We start from the raw sequence: 18751 nt of genomic DNA on the forward strand, positions 1-18751 counted from the left end.
CTTGCAGTCCTCTTGCACGTTTTCAATCTTATTTGGTCACAAGGAGTTCTTCCAGAGCTGTGGAAATCTGCCATTGTTCTCCCTTTCCGCAAACCGGGTACTACGGGACATTAAGCCTCTCACTAACGTCCCATCGCTCTTACCAGTACACTTTGCAAAGTGATGGAACGTCTGGTAAATAGACGTATAATGTGGTATTTAGAGACACACAACAGTCTCTCCACTCGTCAATATGGCTTTTGTGATGGCCATACTACGCTTGGATACGTATGTTCATAATGCCTTTGCGAATAACCACTTAGTTATTGCCATATTTTTTGACCTTGAGAAGGCATATGACACAACTTGGAGGTATAATATTTTGGTCCAAGCCCACTCCTTAGGCCTCCGAGGCAATCTACCATCCTTCCTTAAGAACTTTTTAACTGACAGACACTTCCGTGTTCGAGTCAATAATGTGCTCTCCCCGGACTTTGTCCAAGCTGAAGGTGTCCCTCAAGGATGTGTTCTAAGCACAGCACTTTTTCTCCTTGCTGCAAATGATTTGGCCTCTGTTCTTCCATCCAATATTTGGTCATCACTCTATGTAGATGACTTCGCTATTGCTTGTGCAGTCGCTGACTGTCACCTGATTACAGTTTCTCTCCAGCATGCGGTCGACCGTGTTTCCAATTGGGCCACCACACATGGGTTTAAATTTTCCGGTACCAAAACTCACCAAATTACTTTCACTAGACGCTCTGTCATCTCTGATCATCCTTTGTACCTCTATGGCTCCCGTATCCCTGAACATGATACAGTCAGGTTTCTAGGTCTTCTCTTTGATCGTAGGTTATCCTGGAAACCCCACATTACCTCTCTGAAGGCAACTTGTCACAGCCGGTTGAACCTTCTTAAAACCCTTGCTCATCTTTCATGGGGAGCTGATCATTGAACTCTCCTTCACCTACATTCAGCCCTCATTTTATCGAAACTCGATTATGGTGTCCAGATCTATTCCGCGGCCTCTCCTGCTACTCTCTCTAGCCTTAACTCTATCCATCACCAAGGCTTACGTTTGTGCCTTGGTGCTTTTCGCTCTTCCCCTGTTGAGAGCCTCTATGCAGAAGCAAATGTTCCATCCTTGTCTGATCGCCGTGATGCCCATTGCCTTCGTTACTATGTACGCTCTCATGATCTCCGCAATCCTTCCATTTATAGAATGGTCACCGATATTAGTAGACATTCTTTATTTGTTTACCGCCCCTGTTTGCTCAGTCCCTTCTCTCTTCGCCTACATTCGCTCTTGTCTTCCCTTCAGTTACCACCTTTATATGTTCATGTAGCATTTCACTCTTCCCTACCCCCCTGGGAAGTTCCAGCTGTTCGGGTCTGTTCTTTCTCACTTCCTTGCTCGAAAGCCCAACTGTCTATGGTGGCATCCCGCTCTCTTTATCATGATCACTTCCACTCTCATTCTCATGCCATCGCAGTGTACATAGATGGCTCTAAGTCTTCTGACGGTGTCGGATTCGCAGCAGTGTTTCCGGACAGCATCGTGCGAGGGCATTTACTATCTTCGGCTAGCATTTTTACTGCTGAATTGCATGCCATTCTTGCAGCACTTATTCGTATCGCATATATGCCTGTGTCATCATTTGTGGTTGCCTCAGACTCCCTTAGTGCTCTACAGGCTATACGGAAATTTGATACACCTCACCTAGTTCTCCGTATCCAACTTTGGCTACCCCGTATCTCTACCAAGCATAAAGATATTGTTTTTTGTTGGGTCCCTGGTCATGTTGACGTACAGGGCAATGAACAGGCAGACACTGCTGCGCGGTCAGCAGTACATGACTTACCAGTTTCATATAGAGGTGTTCCATTTCCAGACTATTTTTCAGTAATAGCTACCCACCTTCACACCTGTTGGCAACAACGTTGGTCAACTCTACTTGGTAACAAACTTCATTCTGTTAAACCGAGCATAGGTTACTGGCCGTCTTCTTGTCATCAGTGCCGAGGTTGGGAGACCACTCTCTCCCACCTTCACATTGGCCACACTCGTCTCAAGAAATCGTGTCATTACGATTTCTTGAGTCATGTTGACGGCAGTGAAGGGACTTGAGCTAGAGTTCGTCACGGCCACGCTAGCTGGAGATTCGTCTGTAAACACTTGCATTTGTGGTCACAGTGGTGCCTGTGCTAACCTTCCTATGGTGTAGAAATATACCTAGTTGGATGAATCTTATTGTGGCTAGCTGGTCTAGTGGCTAACGCGACGGGCTGGAGTTTTGAGACTCTATGACCGCGGGTTCAATCCCGGCCGGGGGTATGGTTTCATGGGTATCTCATGGAGAGGCGCCCTGTTCCTCTCTGTGAGCAGTGTCAAGTTCCAGTATCGATTAGCCACATTCTGTAAGACTGCCCTCTCTATCAACGAGCACGCAGAATTTACCTCCAACGTCGGCTCCGTTCTACTACTCTCTCTTTACCTTCCCTTCTTGCTGATGGACCCTCCTTTAATCCTGACTCTCTCATTGACTTCTTGACAACGACTGATTTACTCCACAAACTCTGATGATGATACCTTTCGCACTCCCCTCAACCCTTTCTAACTCAATCTTTTGCTGCCCTCTTCCCTTTCACCATCCTCTGCCCCGCTGTTCTTCGTAACCTATTACTCATCCATCTCCCTTTTGCCCCCTGATGCCCTCACTTCCTTCCTGCCCTGCAGCGCTGTATAGCCCTTGTGGTTTAGCGCTTCGTTTTGATTATAATAATAATGAACTATCTACCTTCAGTGTAAACATCATTTTAATCAAGGGTTTCTCTAGCACAATAGAATGATCCTCTATCAATATTTCAGAAATTTTTAAATAATTTTTGTATTAGGAAACAATCTGTCGCCTTAAAATAAACTGTTACGGTTTTTAAAGATGTCGGTTATACTGAACTCTCTTCCTACAAGCATTTTAGGTTATGACAATTTAGTAAGATTTTTTTTTTTAAATTATCAATAATTGTTTATCAACAAAACTAAATATTCTAAATAATATTTCTCAATCCTTTAACTGTTGTAAGTCAATATGGATATAAAGTTGCAGTTACATTATGTTTAAACACTATTTTCCACTTCACTTATTTTGACTATATTGTTGATGTTTTCACGCTAAATTAAATGATCATTTAGGAATGTCACACAAGACTCTTACTAAACTATCTAAACTTCCCTTTTCAACAGTCAGTGTGCTTTCTAAAATGAAAAAATTCTTCATTTAAGTTGATGATTTTATAAATTTTGCAAAGGTGCAAAACATACTAGATTTAAGAGTTTTGTGGGAGTATATTTTAAGTTCGGACCAGAACTTAATGTTTCTGTGAAGGAATTATTACTTAAAAAGACTTACTCTACCCTGCTGAAGATTTCTCATTATTTGAGCTCAGGAAGTTGTGTGTAATATTTAGTTGGTACCTCCCTCTCTCTGTTTGTGGTAGCAGCCTCTCTCTGCTTGCAGTACCTGCCTCCCTCTGCTTGTGGAAGCAGGCTCTCTCTGCTTGAGAGAGCCTGCTACCACATGCAGAGAGAGCCTGCTACCAGAGAGAGCAGGCTCCCTCTGCATTCCCGTACCCACTACCGGGAGGGTGTTTGTATGTACTACAACACCTTGTTACATACGTCCAATGAATGTTACAAGCTGCACAGTATGATGTCGGCGCAGCAGGCCAAGCACTCGGGGCACAAAGCATATACTAGTAGCAGCCCTTCCAACAGTTCATGGAAGAGGTGCGTCCAAGAAACCAGGGAAAGAGGTAGTCACCTTGTCGGAGTCGTTGTACTCCATCCCTGTCTGCAGTGCGTTCGCCGCATCGTTTGTTCCACCCTCTTCCATGACATCGATCTTCACGCAGCCATGTTGATGGAGCTGTCTGTTATTCAGACGTTGAGAAGAATCTCAGGACGTCTTCTGATGGTTCACGATCTAGGGCCGCAAGAAGTCAGTGAAGTTTTTAGTCATTGATGACATCGTCTTTCCTGGTGATCTGCTTATCGGTCTAAATATCATGGCAAACCTTAAGATCTGCTTAGATCCAGCTAAGTGGAAAGCTGATTTTAATGGAGTGGATGTGCCCTTCTGGGGTGTACGCTTAGGATCCACTACGTGTTACTCTGTCTCGGAGTATGTACGTGTCTGGAATCCTTGGAAACCGAATGTTTCCATAGCAAGTTCTCCCAGAGGTTGGCCTCTCGTCCTGACCAGCCTCGTACGAGAGCTCGTGTCTCGTCAGCTCCTGGCCATCAATGCTCAGTTGCCAGTGAAACCCAGTCTGGGGATGCCCGGTCTTTCACTCTATTTCTCACACTGTTGTAGTGGACAGCAGTTGTCAAGCCGCAGTGTCCTTGTCGGCAGGCGACTGTCTGACTAATGTCATGGCATCAGCGAGCGAAGTTGCCGCTTGTACAAAGTATGATGTCACTTTGTCAGCGAACTTGCTCTTGTTACGGTGTACGCGAACAGAGCTTTCGAAGGAAAGCACGTGCTAATCGACAACGAGACGTGCTGAGTCAAGGGCCTCTCCCATGAGCCGTCCTTGCACATGGTGCAATGTGGTAAGTTGCGAGTCCTTGTTGCTGAGCATTTCCCCTGCAGAAGGACACCTCACTCGTCGATCTCGTCAGATTCCTCTCCCAGTGAGAGTGGAGGGCGAGATCCAAGCTGACCATCTCGTAAGTGCAGTTCTCCTAGGTGAGTCTGCTACTGACTCTTCTGACACCCAGCCGGTGCAGGAAGATGATCTAGCTACGACAGACTCCCCTGAAAAAGTTCCAAAACTTCTCCAGGTTCTCAATCGTGCATGTTCCGCAGTTGCATTAGATGGCGAGTCCATGGGCCTGACCCCACTTATTTCTCACTGTATTCCACTTGATAAAGGTATTAGACTCATTTATGTACCTGCGTATTGCCTATCACATGTGTAATGAGTCGTCGCCGAAGAATTCATTGCGAAGATGCTCCGTGAGGGAGTTATTGAGGAGTCCAATTCCCCATGGAATGCCCCTCTCATCCTGGTTCCAAGAAAAATGATACTTGGCATCATGTTGTTGATTAAAGGAAACTCAATGCTTTCATGATCCCTGACCGATTTCCACTGCCGGTTCTGAATGACTTGTTACAGAACATCGGTGGTAATAAGGCCTTTTCGACTCTTGATCTTTTTCAAGGGTTTTGGCAGATCCCTCTCGATAACCAAAGCAAGGAGTTGACAGCTTTTTCCATGCCAACCAGTCATTATCAGTTCAGGAGGATGCCTTTCAGCTTGCAAGGAAGCCCAGTCACGTTCAGTCGTTTGATGACAATGATTTTCCATACTCTCCTAGGTGACACACTAGATGATCTTATCGTCATGTAGCAAGATGTCTCTATACATCTCAAAAAAAGTTGAAAGGATATTGGACAAACTAGCTTGGGCTTGTCAGTTCGTCAGGAAGGAAATAAAATTTCTGGGTCATGTAGAGACTCAGAAGGGCATAAAGACAGACGAGTCTAAAAACTCAGCTGTACAGAAGTTCCCTAGACCTATGACGGCAGATGCAGTCCATTCCTTCATAGGTCTAGTGGATCTCTACCTTACCTTCATCGCCGGTTTCTCCACCATCGCCGCACCCCTGACACGCCTACTTATGTATATATATATATATATATATATATATATATATATATATATATATATATATATATATATATATATATATATATATATATATATATATATATATATATATATATATATATATATATATATATATATATATATATATATATATTATCACACTGGCCGATTCCCACAAAGGCAGGGTGGCCCGAAAAAGAAAAACTTTCACCATCATTCACTCCATCACTGTCTTGCCAGAAGGGTGCTTTACACTACAGTTTTTAAACTGCAACATTAACACCCCTCCTTCAGACTGCAGGCACTGTACTTCCCATCTCCAGGACTCAAGTCCGGCCTGCCGGTTTCCCTGAACCCCTTCATAAATGTTACTTTGCTCACACTCCAACAGCACGTCAAGTATTAAAAACCATTTGTCTCCATTCACTCCTATCAAACACGCTCACGCATGCCTGCTGGAAGTCCAAGCCCCTAGCACACAAAGCCTCCTTTACCCTCTCCCTCCAGCCTTTCCTAGGCCGACCCCTACCCTGCCTTTCTTCCACTACAGACTGATACACTCTTGAAGTTATTCTGTTTCGCTCCATTCTCTCCACATGTCCGAACCACCTCAACAACCCTTCCTCAGCCCTCTGGACAACAGTTTTGGTAATCCCGCACCTCCTCCTAACTTCAAAACTACGAATTCTCTGCATTATATTCACACCACACATTGCTCTCAGACATGACATCTCCACTGCCTCCAGCCTTCTCCTCGCTGCAACATTCATCACCCATCCTTCACACCCATATAAGAGCGTTGGTAAAACTATACTCTCATACTCTCTCATACTCTCATACTCTGGTCGAGAACCAAAACCTAGTCATTGTGGTAGTCTACAAGCCTCCGGATGCAACATCCCAGCAATTCCAGGAACAGCTGTTAAAAATTGACCACTGTCTGGAAAATCTTCCAGCTCCTGCACCCAACATCTTGCTCCTGGGGGATTTCAACTTAAGGCACCTAAAATGGAGGAATATAGCAAATAATATTGTTGCAGTAATAACACCAGGAGGCAGCTCTGATGAAAACTCACACTCACACGAGCTTTTAAATCTCTGCACAAAATTCAATTTAAACCAGCAAATAATAGAGCCTACTAGACTGGAGAATACACTAGACCTCATATTCACTAACAATGATGATCTGATAAGAAATGTCACCATATCAAAAACAATATACTCAGATCACAACATAATTGAGGTTCAGACATGTATGCGAGGAGCCCCAGACCGACAAAATGAGACTAGTCACGAGGGAGCATTCACCAAATTCAACTTCAATAACAAAAACATAAAGTGGGACCAAGTAAACCAAGTCCTAACCGATATAAGCTTGGAAGATATACTAAGCAACACAGACCCAAACTTATGCCTAGAACAGATTAACTCGGTGGCACTCGATGTATGCACAAGGCTTATTCCTCTAAGAAAAAGGAGGAGTAGATGTAAAATAGAAAGAGACAGGCGCTCCCTTTACAGGCGACGGAAAAGAATAACAGAGCGGCTAAAAGAGGTCAATATATCTGAAATGCGCAGGGAGACACTGGTCAGAGAAATAGCAAGCATCGAACTTAAGCTAAAAGAATCCTTTAGGAGTCAGGAATCGCGGGAAGAACTAAAAGCTATAAATGAAATCGAAAGAAACCCAAAGTATTTCTTCTCCTATGCCAAATCAAAATCGAGAACAACGCCCAGTATTGGGCCCCTACTTAAACAAGATGGGTCCTACACAGATGACAGCAAGGAAATGAGTGAGCTACTCAAGTCCCAATATGACTCAGTTTTTAGCAAGCCGCTAACCAGACTGAGAGTCAAAGATCAAAATGAATTTTTTATGAGAGAGCCACAAAATTTGATTAACACAAGCCTATCCGATGTTATCCTGACGCCAAATGACTTCGAACAGGCGATAAATGACATGCCCATGCACTCTGCCCCAGGGCCAGACTCATGGAACTCTGTGTTCATCAAGAACTGCAAGAAGCCCCTATCACGAGCCTTTTCCATCCTATGGAGAGGGAGCATGGACACGGGGGTCGTCCCTCAGTTACTAAAAACAACAGACATAGCCCCACTCCACAAAGGGGGCAGTAAAGCAACAGCAAAGAACTACAGACCAATAGCACTAACATCCCATATCATAAAAATCTTTGAAAGGGTCTTAAGAAGCAAGATCACCACCCATCTAGAAACCCATCAGTTACACAACCCAGGGCAACATGGGTTTAGAACAGGTCGCTCCTGTCTGTCTCAGCTACTGGATCACTACGACAAGGTCCTAAATGCACTAGAAGACAAAAAGAATGCAGATGTAATATATACAGACTTTGCAAAAGCCTTCGACAAGTGTGACCATGGCGTAATAGCGCACAAAATGCGCGCTAAAGGAATAACAGGAAAAGTCGGTCGATGGATCTATAATTTCCTCACTAACAGAACACAGAGAGTAGTCGTCAACAGAGTAAAGTCCGAGGCAGCTACGGTGAAAAGCTCTGTTCCACAAGGCACAGTACTAGCTCCCATCTTGTTCCTCATCCTCATATCCGACATAGACAAGGATGTCAGCCACAGCACCGTGTCTTCCTTTGCAGATGACACCCGAATCTGCATGACAGTGTCTTCCATTGCAGACACTGCAAGGCTCCAGGCGGACATCAACCAAATCTTTCAGTGGGCTGCAGAAAACAATATGAAGTTCAACGATGAGAAATTTCAATTACTCAGATATGGTAAACATGAGGAAATTAAATCTTCATCAGAGTACAAAACAAATTCTGGCCACGAAATAGAGCGAAACACCAACGTCAAAGACCTGGGAGTGATTATGTCGGAGGATCTCACCTTCAAGGACCATAACATTGTATCAATCGCATCTGCTAGAAAAATGACAGGATGGATAATGAGAACCTTCAAAACTAGGGAGGCCAAGCCCATGATGACACTCTTCAGGTCACTTGTTCTATCTAGGCTGGAATATTGCTGCACTCTAACAGCACCTTTCAAAGCAGGTGAAATTGCCGACCTAGAAAATGTACAGAGAACTTTCACGGCGCGCATAACGGAGATAAAACACCTCAATTACTGGGAGCGCTTGAGGTTTCTAAACCTGTATTCCCTGGAACGCAGGAGGGAGAGATACATGATTATATACACCTGGAAAATCCTAGAGGGACTAGTACCGAACTTGCACACGAAAATCACTCACTACTAAAGCAAAAGACTTGGCAGACGATGCACCATCCCCCCAATGAAAAGCAGGGGTGTCACTAGCACGTTAAGAGACCATACAATAAGTGTCAGGGGCCCGAGACTGTTCAACTGCCTCCCAGCACACATAAGGGGGATTACCAACAGACCCCTGGCAGTCTTCAAGCTGGCACTGGACAAGCACCTAAAGTCAGTTCCTGATCAGCCGGGCTGTGGCTCGTACGTTGGTTTGCGTGCAGCCAGCAGCAACAGCCTGGTTGATCAGGCGCTGATCCACCAGGAGGCCTGGTCACAGACCGGGCCGCGGGGGCGTTGACCCCCGAAACTCTCTCCAGGTAAACTCCAGGTAATGACAAAGATCTTTGTCTCCACAGACTCCTAAGTGCACTACTCACCCTTTTCCCCTCATCAATTCTATGATTCACCTCATCTTTCATAGACCCATCCGCTGACACGTCCACTCCCAAATATCTGAATACATTCACCTCCTCCATACTCTCTCCCTCCAATCTGATATCCAATCTTTCATCACCTAATCTTTTTGTTATCCTCATAACCTTACTCTTTCCTGTATTCACTTTCAATTTTCTTCTTTTGCACACCCTACCAAATTCATCCACCAATCTCTGCAACTTCTCTTCAGAATCTCCCAAGAGCACAGTGTCATCAGCAAAGAGCAACTGTGACAACTCCCACTTTATGTGTGATTCTTTATCTTTTAACTCCACGCCTCTTGCCAAGACCCTCGCATTTACTTCTCTTACAACCCCATCTATAAATATATTAAACAACCACGGTGACATCACACATCCTTGTCTAAGGCCTACTTTTACTGGGAAATAATTTCCCTCTTTCCTACATACTCTAACTTGAGCCTCACTATCCTCGTAAAAACTCTTCACTGCTTTCAGTAACCTACCTCCTACACCATACACCTGCAACATCTGCCACATTGCCCCCCTATCCACCCTGTCATACGCCTTTTCCAAATCCATAAATGCCACAAAGACCTCTTTAGCCTTATCTAAATACTGTTCACTTATATGTTTCACTGTAAACACCTGGTCCACACACCCCCTACCTTTCCTAAAGCCTCCTTGTTCATCTGCTATCCTATTCTCCGTCTTACTCTTAATTCTTTCAATAATAACTCTACCATACACTTTGCCAGGTATACTCAACAGACTTATCCCTCTATAATTTTTGCACTCTCTTTTATCCCCTTTGCCTTTATACAAAGGAACTATGCATGCTCTCTGCCAATCCCTAGGTACCTTACCCTCTTCCATACATTTATTAAATAATAGCACCAACCACTCCAAAACTATATCCCCACCTGATTTTAACATTTCTATCTTTATCCCATCAATCCCGGCTGCCTTACCCCCTTTCATTTTACCTACTGCTTCACGAACTTTCCCCACACTCACAACTGGCTCTTCCTCACTCCTACAAGATGTTATTCCTCCTTGCCCTATACACGAAATCACAGCTTCCCTATCTTCATCAACATTTAACAATTCCTCAAAATATTCCCTCCATCTTCCCAATACACATCCACTCCCAAATATCTGAATACATTCACCTCCTCCATACTCTCTCCCTCCAATTTGATATCCAATCTTTCATCACCTAATTTTTTTATCCTCATAGTCTTATTCTTTCCTATATTCATTTTTAATTTTCTTCTTTTATATACCCTACCAAATTCATCCACCATCCTCTGCAACTTCTCTTCAGAATCTCCCAAGAGCACAGTGTCATCAGGAAAAAAGAATCTGTGACAACTCCCACTTTGTGTTAGATTCTTTATCTCTTAACTCCACACCTCTTGCAAAGACCCTCGCATTTACTTCTCTTACAACCCCATCTATAAATATATTGAACAACCACGGTGACATCACACATCCTTGTCTAAGGCCTACTTTTACTGGGAAATAATCTCCCTCTCTCCTAAATACTCTAACCTGAGCCTCACTGTCCTCGTATATATATATATATATATATATATATATATATATATATATATATATATATATATATATATATATATATATATATATATATATATATATATAGTGTAAAGCACCCTTCTGGCAAGACAGTGATGGAGTGAATGATGGTGAAAGTTTTTCTTTTTCGGGCCACCCTGCCTTGGTGGGAATCGGCCGGTGTGATAATAAAAAAATAATAAATAATATATATATATATATGTCGTGCCGAATATGTAAAACTGGTCAATTAGAAAGAACTCATTTAAAATTAAGTCCGTTCTGAAATTTTCTCTTATACGTTTAAAGATATATTTTTTTCATTAATGCTAATGTAAAAAATTTTAGTTTTGCACCAAAAGAATCTTAGAAAACTTACCTAACCTTATTATAACAAGCGCAATTTATTTTAGCCTAACCCAACTAAATATATTTTATATTTGTTTACAATAATTTAATACTAAACAAACACAGTGAAATATATTTTTTTCGTTAGGTTCAGAATGATTTTGGCGAAATTATTGCATACACAAATTTTCACTTGTCCTATATGGCAAGATGAGCGTTGCTATTTAAGCCAAGATCGTAAGTTCTGCCTATTCGGCACGACATATATATATATATATATATATATATATATATATATATAAAAATGTAGTGTTAGAGTGTTCAGCAGAAGTTTGTGGTTACAGGAAAGTGGGTGCAGGAGGGAAGAGGAGCGATTGGTGGAATGATGATGTAAAGAGAGTAGTAAGGGAGAAAAAGTTAGCATATGAGAAGTTTTTACAAAGTAGAAGTGATGCAAGGAGGGAAGAGTATATGGAGAAAAAGAGAGAAGTTAAGAGAGTGGTGAAGCAATGTAAAAAGAGAGCAAATGAGAGAGTGGGTGAGATGTTATCAACAAATTTTGTTGAAAATAAGAAAAAGTTTTGGAGTGAGATTAACAAGTTAAGAAAGCCTAGAGAACAAATGGATTTGTCTGTTAAAAATAGGAGAGGAGAGTTATTAAATGGAGAGTTAGAGGTATTGGGAAGATGGAAGGAATATTTTGAGGAATTGTTAAATGTTGATGAAGATAGGGAAGCTGTGATTTCGTGTATAGGGCAAGGAGGAATAACATCTTGTAGGAGTGAGGAAGAGCCAGTTGTGAGTGTGGGGGAAGTTCGTGAGGCAGTAGGTAAAATGAAAGGGGTTAAGGCAGCCGGGATTGATGGGATAAAGATAGAAATGTTAAAAGCAGGTGGGGATGTAGTTTTGGAGTGGTTGGTGCAATTATTTAATAAATGTATGGAAGAGGGTAAGGTACCTAGGGATTGGCAGAGAGCATGCATAGTTCCTTTGTATAAAGGCAAAGGGGATAAAAGAGAGTGCAAAAATTATAGGGGGATAAGTCTGTTGAGTGTACCTGGTAAAGTGTATGGTAGAGTTATAATTGAAAGAATTAAGAGTAAGACGGAGAATAGGATAGCAGATGAACAAGGAGGCTTTAGGAAAGGTAGGGGGTGTGTGGACCAGGTGTTTACAGTGAAACATATAAGTGAACAGTATTTAGATAAGGCTAAAGAGGTCTTTGTGGCATTTATGGATTTGGAAAAGGCGTATGACAGGGTGGATAGGGGGGCAATGTGGCAGATGTTGCAAGTGTATGGTGTAGGAGGTAGGTTACTGAAAGCAGTGAAGAGTTTTTACGAGGATAGTGAGGCTCAAGTTAGAGTATGTAGGAAAGAGGGAAATTTTTTCCCAGTAAAAGTAGGCCTTAGACAAGGATGTGTGATGTCACCGTGGTTGTTTAATATATTTATAGATGGGGTTGTAAGAGAAGTAAATGCGAGGGTCTTGGCAAGAGGCGTGGAGTTAAAAGATAAAGAATCACACACAAAGTGGGAGTTGTCACAGCTGCTCTTTGCTGATGACACTGTGCTCTTGGGAGATTCTGAAGAGAAGTTGCAGAGATTGGTGGATGAATTTGGTAGGGTGTGCAAAAGAAGAAAATTAAAGGTGAATACAGGAAAGAGTAAGGTTATGAGGATAACAAAAAGATTAGGTGATGAAAGATTGAATATCAGATTGGAGGGAGAGAGTATGGAGGAGGTGAACGTATTCAGATATTTGGGAGTGGACGTGTCAGCGGATGGGTCTATGAAAGATGAGGTGAATCATAGAATTGATGAGGGAAAAAGAGTGAGTGGTGCACTTAGGAGTCTGTGGAGACAAAGAACTTTGTCCTTGGAGGCAAAGAGGGGAATGTATGAGAGTATAGTTTTACCAACGCTCTTATATGGGTGTGAAGCGTGGGTGATGAATGTTGCAGCGAGGAGAAGGCTGGAGGCAGTGGAGATGTCATGTCTGAGGGCAATGTGTGGTGTGAATATAATGCAGAGAATTCGTAGTTTGGAAGTTAGGAGGAGGTGCGGGATTACCAAAACTGTTGTCCAGAGGGCTGAGGAAGGGTTGTTGAGGTGGTTCGGACATGTAGAGAGAATGGAGCGAAACAGAATGACTTCAAGAGTGTATCAGTCTGTAGTGGAAGGAAGGCGGGGTAGGGGTCTGCCTAGGAAGGGTTGGAGGGAGGGGGTAAAGGAGGTTTTGTGTGCGAGGGGCTTGGACTTCCAGCAGGCATGCGTGAGCGTGTTTGATAGGAGTGAATGGAGACAAATGGTTTTTAATACTTGACGTGCTGTTGGAGTGTGAGCAAAGTAACATTTATGAAGGGATTCAGGGAAACCGGCAGGCCGGACTTGAGTCCTGGAGATGGGAAGTACAGTGCCTGCACTCTGAAGGAGGGGTGTTAATGTTGCAGTTTAAAAACTGTAGTGTAAAGCACCCTTCTGGCAAGACAGTGATGGAGTGAATGATGGTGAAAGTTTTTCTTTTTCGGGCCACCCTGCCTTGGTGGGAATCGGCCGGTGTGATAATAATAAAAAATAATATATATATATATATATATATATATATATATATATATATATATATATATATATATATATATATATATATATATATATAACAGAATTTAGTAAAAAAATTGAGTTAGTCTTGGTCCCAAAATAAAAATCATTATATCAATGTTAATGAAAAAAAATTAGTAATCTAACTGGAGAGAAAAGAACTTTTGGAAAAGTTTAGTGAGTTTGGTAGTGAAGATTTAAGAGTGACATGTTAGGCATGATTTAAAATTCTTACATTTGCTATTCATAATGTATGAGTCTATTTTATACAACCCTGGACTTACATTCATATTTCAATCAATTATATATTTTATGAAGCTTGATTGAACTATATTATTATTATCAGCTATAGACTTATCTTGCTGCAGTCTTCTTGCACTTTTCAAAATCACTTAAATAATCAGAGCGTTACACTTTTATCCGGTTCTAATACTAAAGGACATGTCCAATAAGAAGAGTTTAACGGAAATTAACCTGACAACAAAGGAGGACAGAAAGGATAGGGATTATTAATATTTTTATTGTAATTAAAACTAAGTGCTAAACCCACCAGGGTCATACAGAGCAGGAGGGACAGTGAGGACATGACAATGGCATATACAATACTTAGAGGAATTGAGCAGGTGGACAGGGCCAGAATGTTTCAAAGAGGAAACATAGGACACAAGGGGACACAAGTGGAGGTTAAAAACCTAAATGAGTCATAGGGATGTTTGGAAGAATTTGTTTAGCTTTAGAGTTGTCAGGGTCCATGTATAGCATTATGATGAGGTGCCATATGTCTCTTGGAGCATGAAGAGAGTGGACCTAGTAACGATGAGTGAAGAAGTGGGGCTAGGAGCTGTATTGCAATCCCTGCACCCACAAACAAGCGAGTACAAATAGGTGCGTACAAAATAGGCAGCAGAAACACTGGAAATGGAAAGATGTAAACAGTCCATCACCCTTTAAGAAACAGTTTTGAGGTGGTCAGTCCCTCAGCCTGAAGAGTTCAGTTCCATTGTCTTTCTTAACATCTTTTCAGTATTATATACCAGTTATATTTGCACTGGAAAGAGGTATATAATTGAATGTAGAAGTGTGACAAGTAAGGTTCTGCAAAAACTAAGACTAGTACTCCTTCTTGAATACATAAACAACATGACGGACTTCGACAAATTGCAGGATTAGTCTGAAATGTGGCTACTATATTTCATCTAAACAAAAGCATAGTTATAAAATTTGAGGAAGGACAAAAACGACCTTGGTGGGTAAAGCTGCAAACATTGCTGTAAGAGAAGGACCTCAGGGCACAACATTAACGAAACAGCCACTGCAGCAAATGTGAGACAGACGAAATTTAAGAATAACCTCTAGAACCTTAACAAGGAGTCATTCACAACTATATACGACATCTATCATGCGTGTCCTGTAGTACTCGGCACCAGCATGGAACCAGCATGTGATAAACCTTATCAAGGAACAGGAATAAAATTAAAAGGTTTGCTACTAGACTAGGGCCCGAGCTAAGAGTTATAAGTAATGAAAGAGGCAAAAGTAGGTAAACGTCGTGACTACGGTGTACAGAAGGACAAGAGGTGACATGATTTCTATATTCATAATGCTGAAAGAGATTAAAAGGGTGGACAGGACATTCATGTTCGAGAATCAAGAACATGAGAGGAATAGTTGGAAGATATTAATACAGACAGGAATTGTCTCTGTAATCATGAAGTGGAATGACCTAGACAGCAAAGTGGTAGAGTCTGGATCAATGCATAGTATAAAACAGAGGTATAGTAAGGCAGCTAACTGAGAGGTGGGGCCAGGAGCTGAGACTCGACTCCTGCAACACAAATAGGTGAGACCAAAATGAGATTCATAAACTCATGGATGTAATTACAGCATTTAGTGGGAGGAATTTCTCAGTTGTTAAATCAGAGGTCGTCACTGGCTACAAATGTTGGCTAAATAACTTTTTACTCATTCACAAGATTTAAACAAATATTAGTACAGTAGAATATTAAAAGAGAAATAAATACCTTGAATGGAGGTTCGTATTATTGGTAATTGATAGTTAATTTACTTGTTCCAAGAATTATCATGTCTAAGCTAGTTCTTAATAATCTTGCTTATAAATTAATCTAAAAATTAAGATACTTTTATTCTATAGGTGCTGCCTGGAAACGATGCTTCTTCTGTAATTGACTGCCTGCGAACGTATCGATATAATTCAACAACTGGTCCTCTTTGGTGTGCCAGGCTGATGTCTGATGTAAGCAGCCACAAGACTTCACCAATATTACCTGATGACAGCTCCGTATCCTTCCCTCATTTACATCAACTGTTTTTGGGATTTCATCATGGTATTGTAGATGGTTTCACAGTTATGAAGATATGTGGCTTAACTGTCACACTACTAAATGATGTTATTTCTGGAAACCCCATAAACAATGAACAACTAGGAGAGCACGTCTCTCCTAAGCAGACCATGGAGCTGGTGCTAGCAAGAAAAGCTCTTATTGAAGCTGACCCAGAATTGAGAAAGAAATGGGTTGATGAGACTAAGATACTGCAGGAGAAGAAGTCTTTCTTTAATCAAATATATCAAAGGCCAAAGGAAATAGAGGAGAAAAGTCTTCACGTGGAGCGAGAACTGGATGAATCCACCACCAAGAGATTTTTCAACACATGTCGGGCTGAGGGAGTTACAGTTCACTCCGCCTTCACTGCTCTCACTAATGTAGCATTCATTGACCTCTTAGTTGAGAATGGTATTGTCCAGGATACTTACAGTATATGTAACGGCCATCTCGTCAATATGCGACGATACTGGAAAGGAGATGTATCTAGATCTCTTGGGTGCCACATTTTGAGGCCAATACTTCTGCGCATAGATACTGCGAAAAACATAATTGACACATTTTGGGATTTTGCTCGTTCAGTTCACCAAGAACTTCAGAGAAACATTAAAGATGGAACAATTATTGAAGCAGAAGCTTTTCACATGATAAATGATGTAGAAGACACAGAGCTAGATTTAGACTCTCTTCCAGCAGATGGATCTGATTACCACATATCTAACATGGGAGATGTCACAGCATTAGTTACTGAAGGTGGAGACCATGTTAAGGTGACCCGCGTTCTCAGGTCAATATCCATTCATAATTTGCCAGGTAACTGTTCCCACATCATCCATTCCTTTAGAGGTAAATTTATGTATGTTCTAGATTATAACACCAGGAATGTCAGCACGGAGATTGCAAACAACTTCTGTAATAAAGTTTTCAGTAATTTGATAAAAGTTATTTAGGACTGAGATTGAAATACTGCTGATGGTCCATCATATCAAGATGGCTGTATAATCCTGCGGGTTTAGCGCTCCCCCATGATCATAATACTATCATGTCAAGATAATCCTTTAAAACAGGGTGACTCATTAACGGAAGGTAACCCATCAAGACAGTGTGATGTACCTTGGCAAAGTGACTCTTCAAGACAAAGTGACAAATCTCTATATATATATATAGATTTGTCAGATAAGATCACAGTAAACAGGTGATATCAGAATGTGCAAAACAACCACTATAAAAGAATAGTGAAATTCCAAGCACTTTCGTGACTTCTCACATTATCAAGGAACTGTAAAAACAATACATCAAAGTAAGGCTACACTTCACCATCACATCCCACAACAAAGCAACACCTCACACACACGTGACAACACCCGACTCTGTGAAACACACCTAATACTCTACCCAAGAATTAAGATTTATTACTTGTTTAAAGTATCATTAAACTTTTCCCAAATTTTATTAATTATAAATGAGTCCAATTTATATAAAGCAAAGGAAATACTCACATTATTTTCAAAACTGCTTTTTATGAAACATGATTCAATTATATTCCTGTCAACCATGGACTTTCTTGATACAACTTTTTCAGCCTTTTGAAAATCAATTGGATGGTTAAAATCTCTCACATGAATAAACAGAGCAATAGAATTGTAGTGATACTGCTCCTGTGGGGAGCAGCAACAGGATAATACTGCACCACCTGTCGGGGCCCTTAACAACAACAACAGTTTGGTGTGTGTCATGGGCGCCAACACATGCTGTGTGATTCTCTTCTTTTACATCAATATATTAGTGATGCAGATTACATGGTGAGTTTAAATATGTGGCCTGTAGTTATAACTTTTCTCTTGACATATGCAAGACATCACCATCCCTGTAGAAGCCACTATTAGATGTACTAGTCATTATATTTTGTTGTTGCAGAAGTACTATGAAGATTATATGTTCAATAAAGCCTAGAGATAAGGCCTGTGTTTCTATCACAACAAGAATCTTGTTCAGTTCTAATGCTATATTTATGTTGTTTTAATCTAAGTTCGAAATTTTTACCAGTTTGACCGTAATAAACTTTATCGCAAATTTTACAAGGAATCTTATAGACATATCCATAAGCATTTTGGGGGGAATTCTTTATCAAAATTTTTTTTTTTCTGTATCAAGATTTTTAAATACAACTTTGATATTAAAAGTCTTAAGAAGAGAAGGTATATCAACCAAGTTTTTATGATTAGATTTAGATTTTGCCACCGAAGTGGCTAGTTTATTGTGCACCCCATATCCATCCTGTGGACGGTAGCACGAGAGCATATGGATACACAAAAGGCCTAGGAACTAGGCCCCAAAGGGTTAACAGGAATACATATGGATTTATATCTACATATCTATAGTTCACTTATCTGTTGCAAGCAAATTTAGGAAATTTGCTTAGTATATCTGGTATCTTATTTTCATTAATAAGATATCTTGACATGTCACATAGGTTATTATACTGTCTGTCTCTGTATTCCTCAATAAGTGGACAATTAAGCACATAGTGTTCAAGAGAGTGACCATATGCCTGATCACATAATTCACA

The 18751-nt window shown here is 41.1% G+C and overlaps 1 protein-coding gene across 1 annotated transcript in view; it reads left to right on the top strand.

The window, feature by feature from the left end:
• The window catches only part of LOC128700662 (uncharacterized), a 46382-nt gene extending 28122 nt beyond the window's left edge, over nt 1-18260 (top strand). The window contains exon 4 of the mRNA XM_070079908.1: nt 15993-18260. Within this exon, the coding sequence (XP_069936009.1) occupies nt 15993-17132 (1140 nt within the window). The 3' untranslated portion in view covers nt 17133-18260. The remainder of the gene's footprint in view (nt 1-15992) is intronic.
• Nucleotides 18261-18751: the final 491 nt, after the last annotated feature.

This window comes from Cherax quadricarinatus, unplaced genomic scaffold (genome assembly GCF_038502225.1).
Source record: "Cherax quadricarinatus isolate ZL_2023a unplaced genomic scaffold, ASM3850222v1 Contig40, whole genome shotgun sequence".
NCBI classification, from domain to species: domain Eukaryota; kingdom Metazoa; phylum Arthropoda; class Malacostraca; order Decapoda; family Parastacidae; genus Cherax; species Cherax quadricarinatus.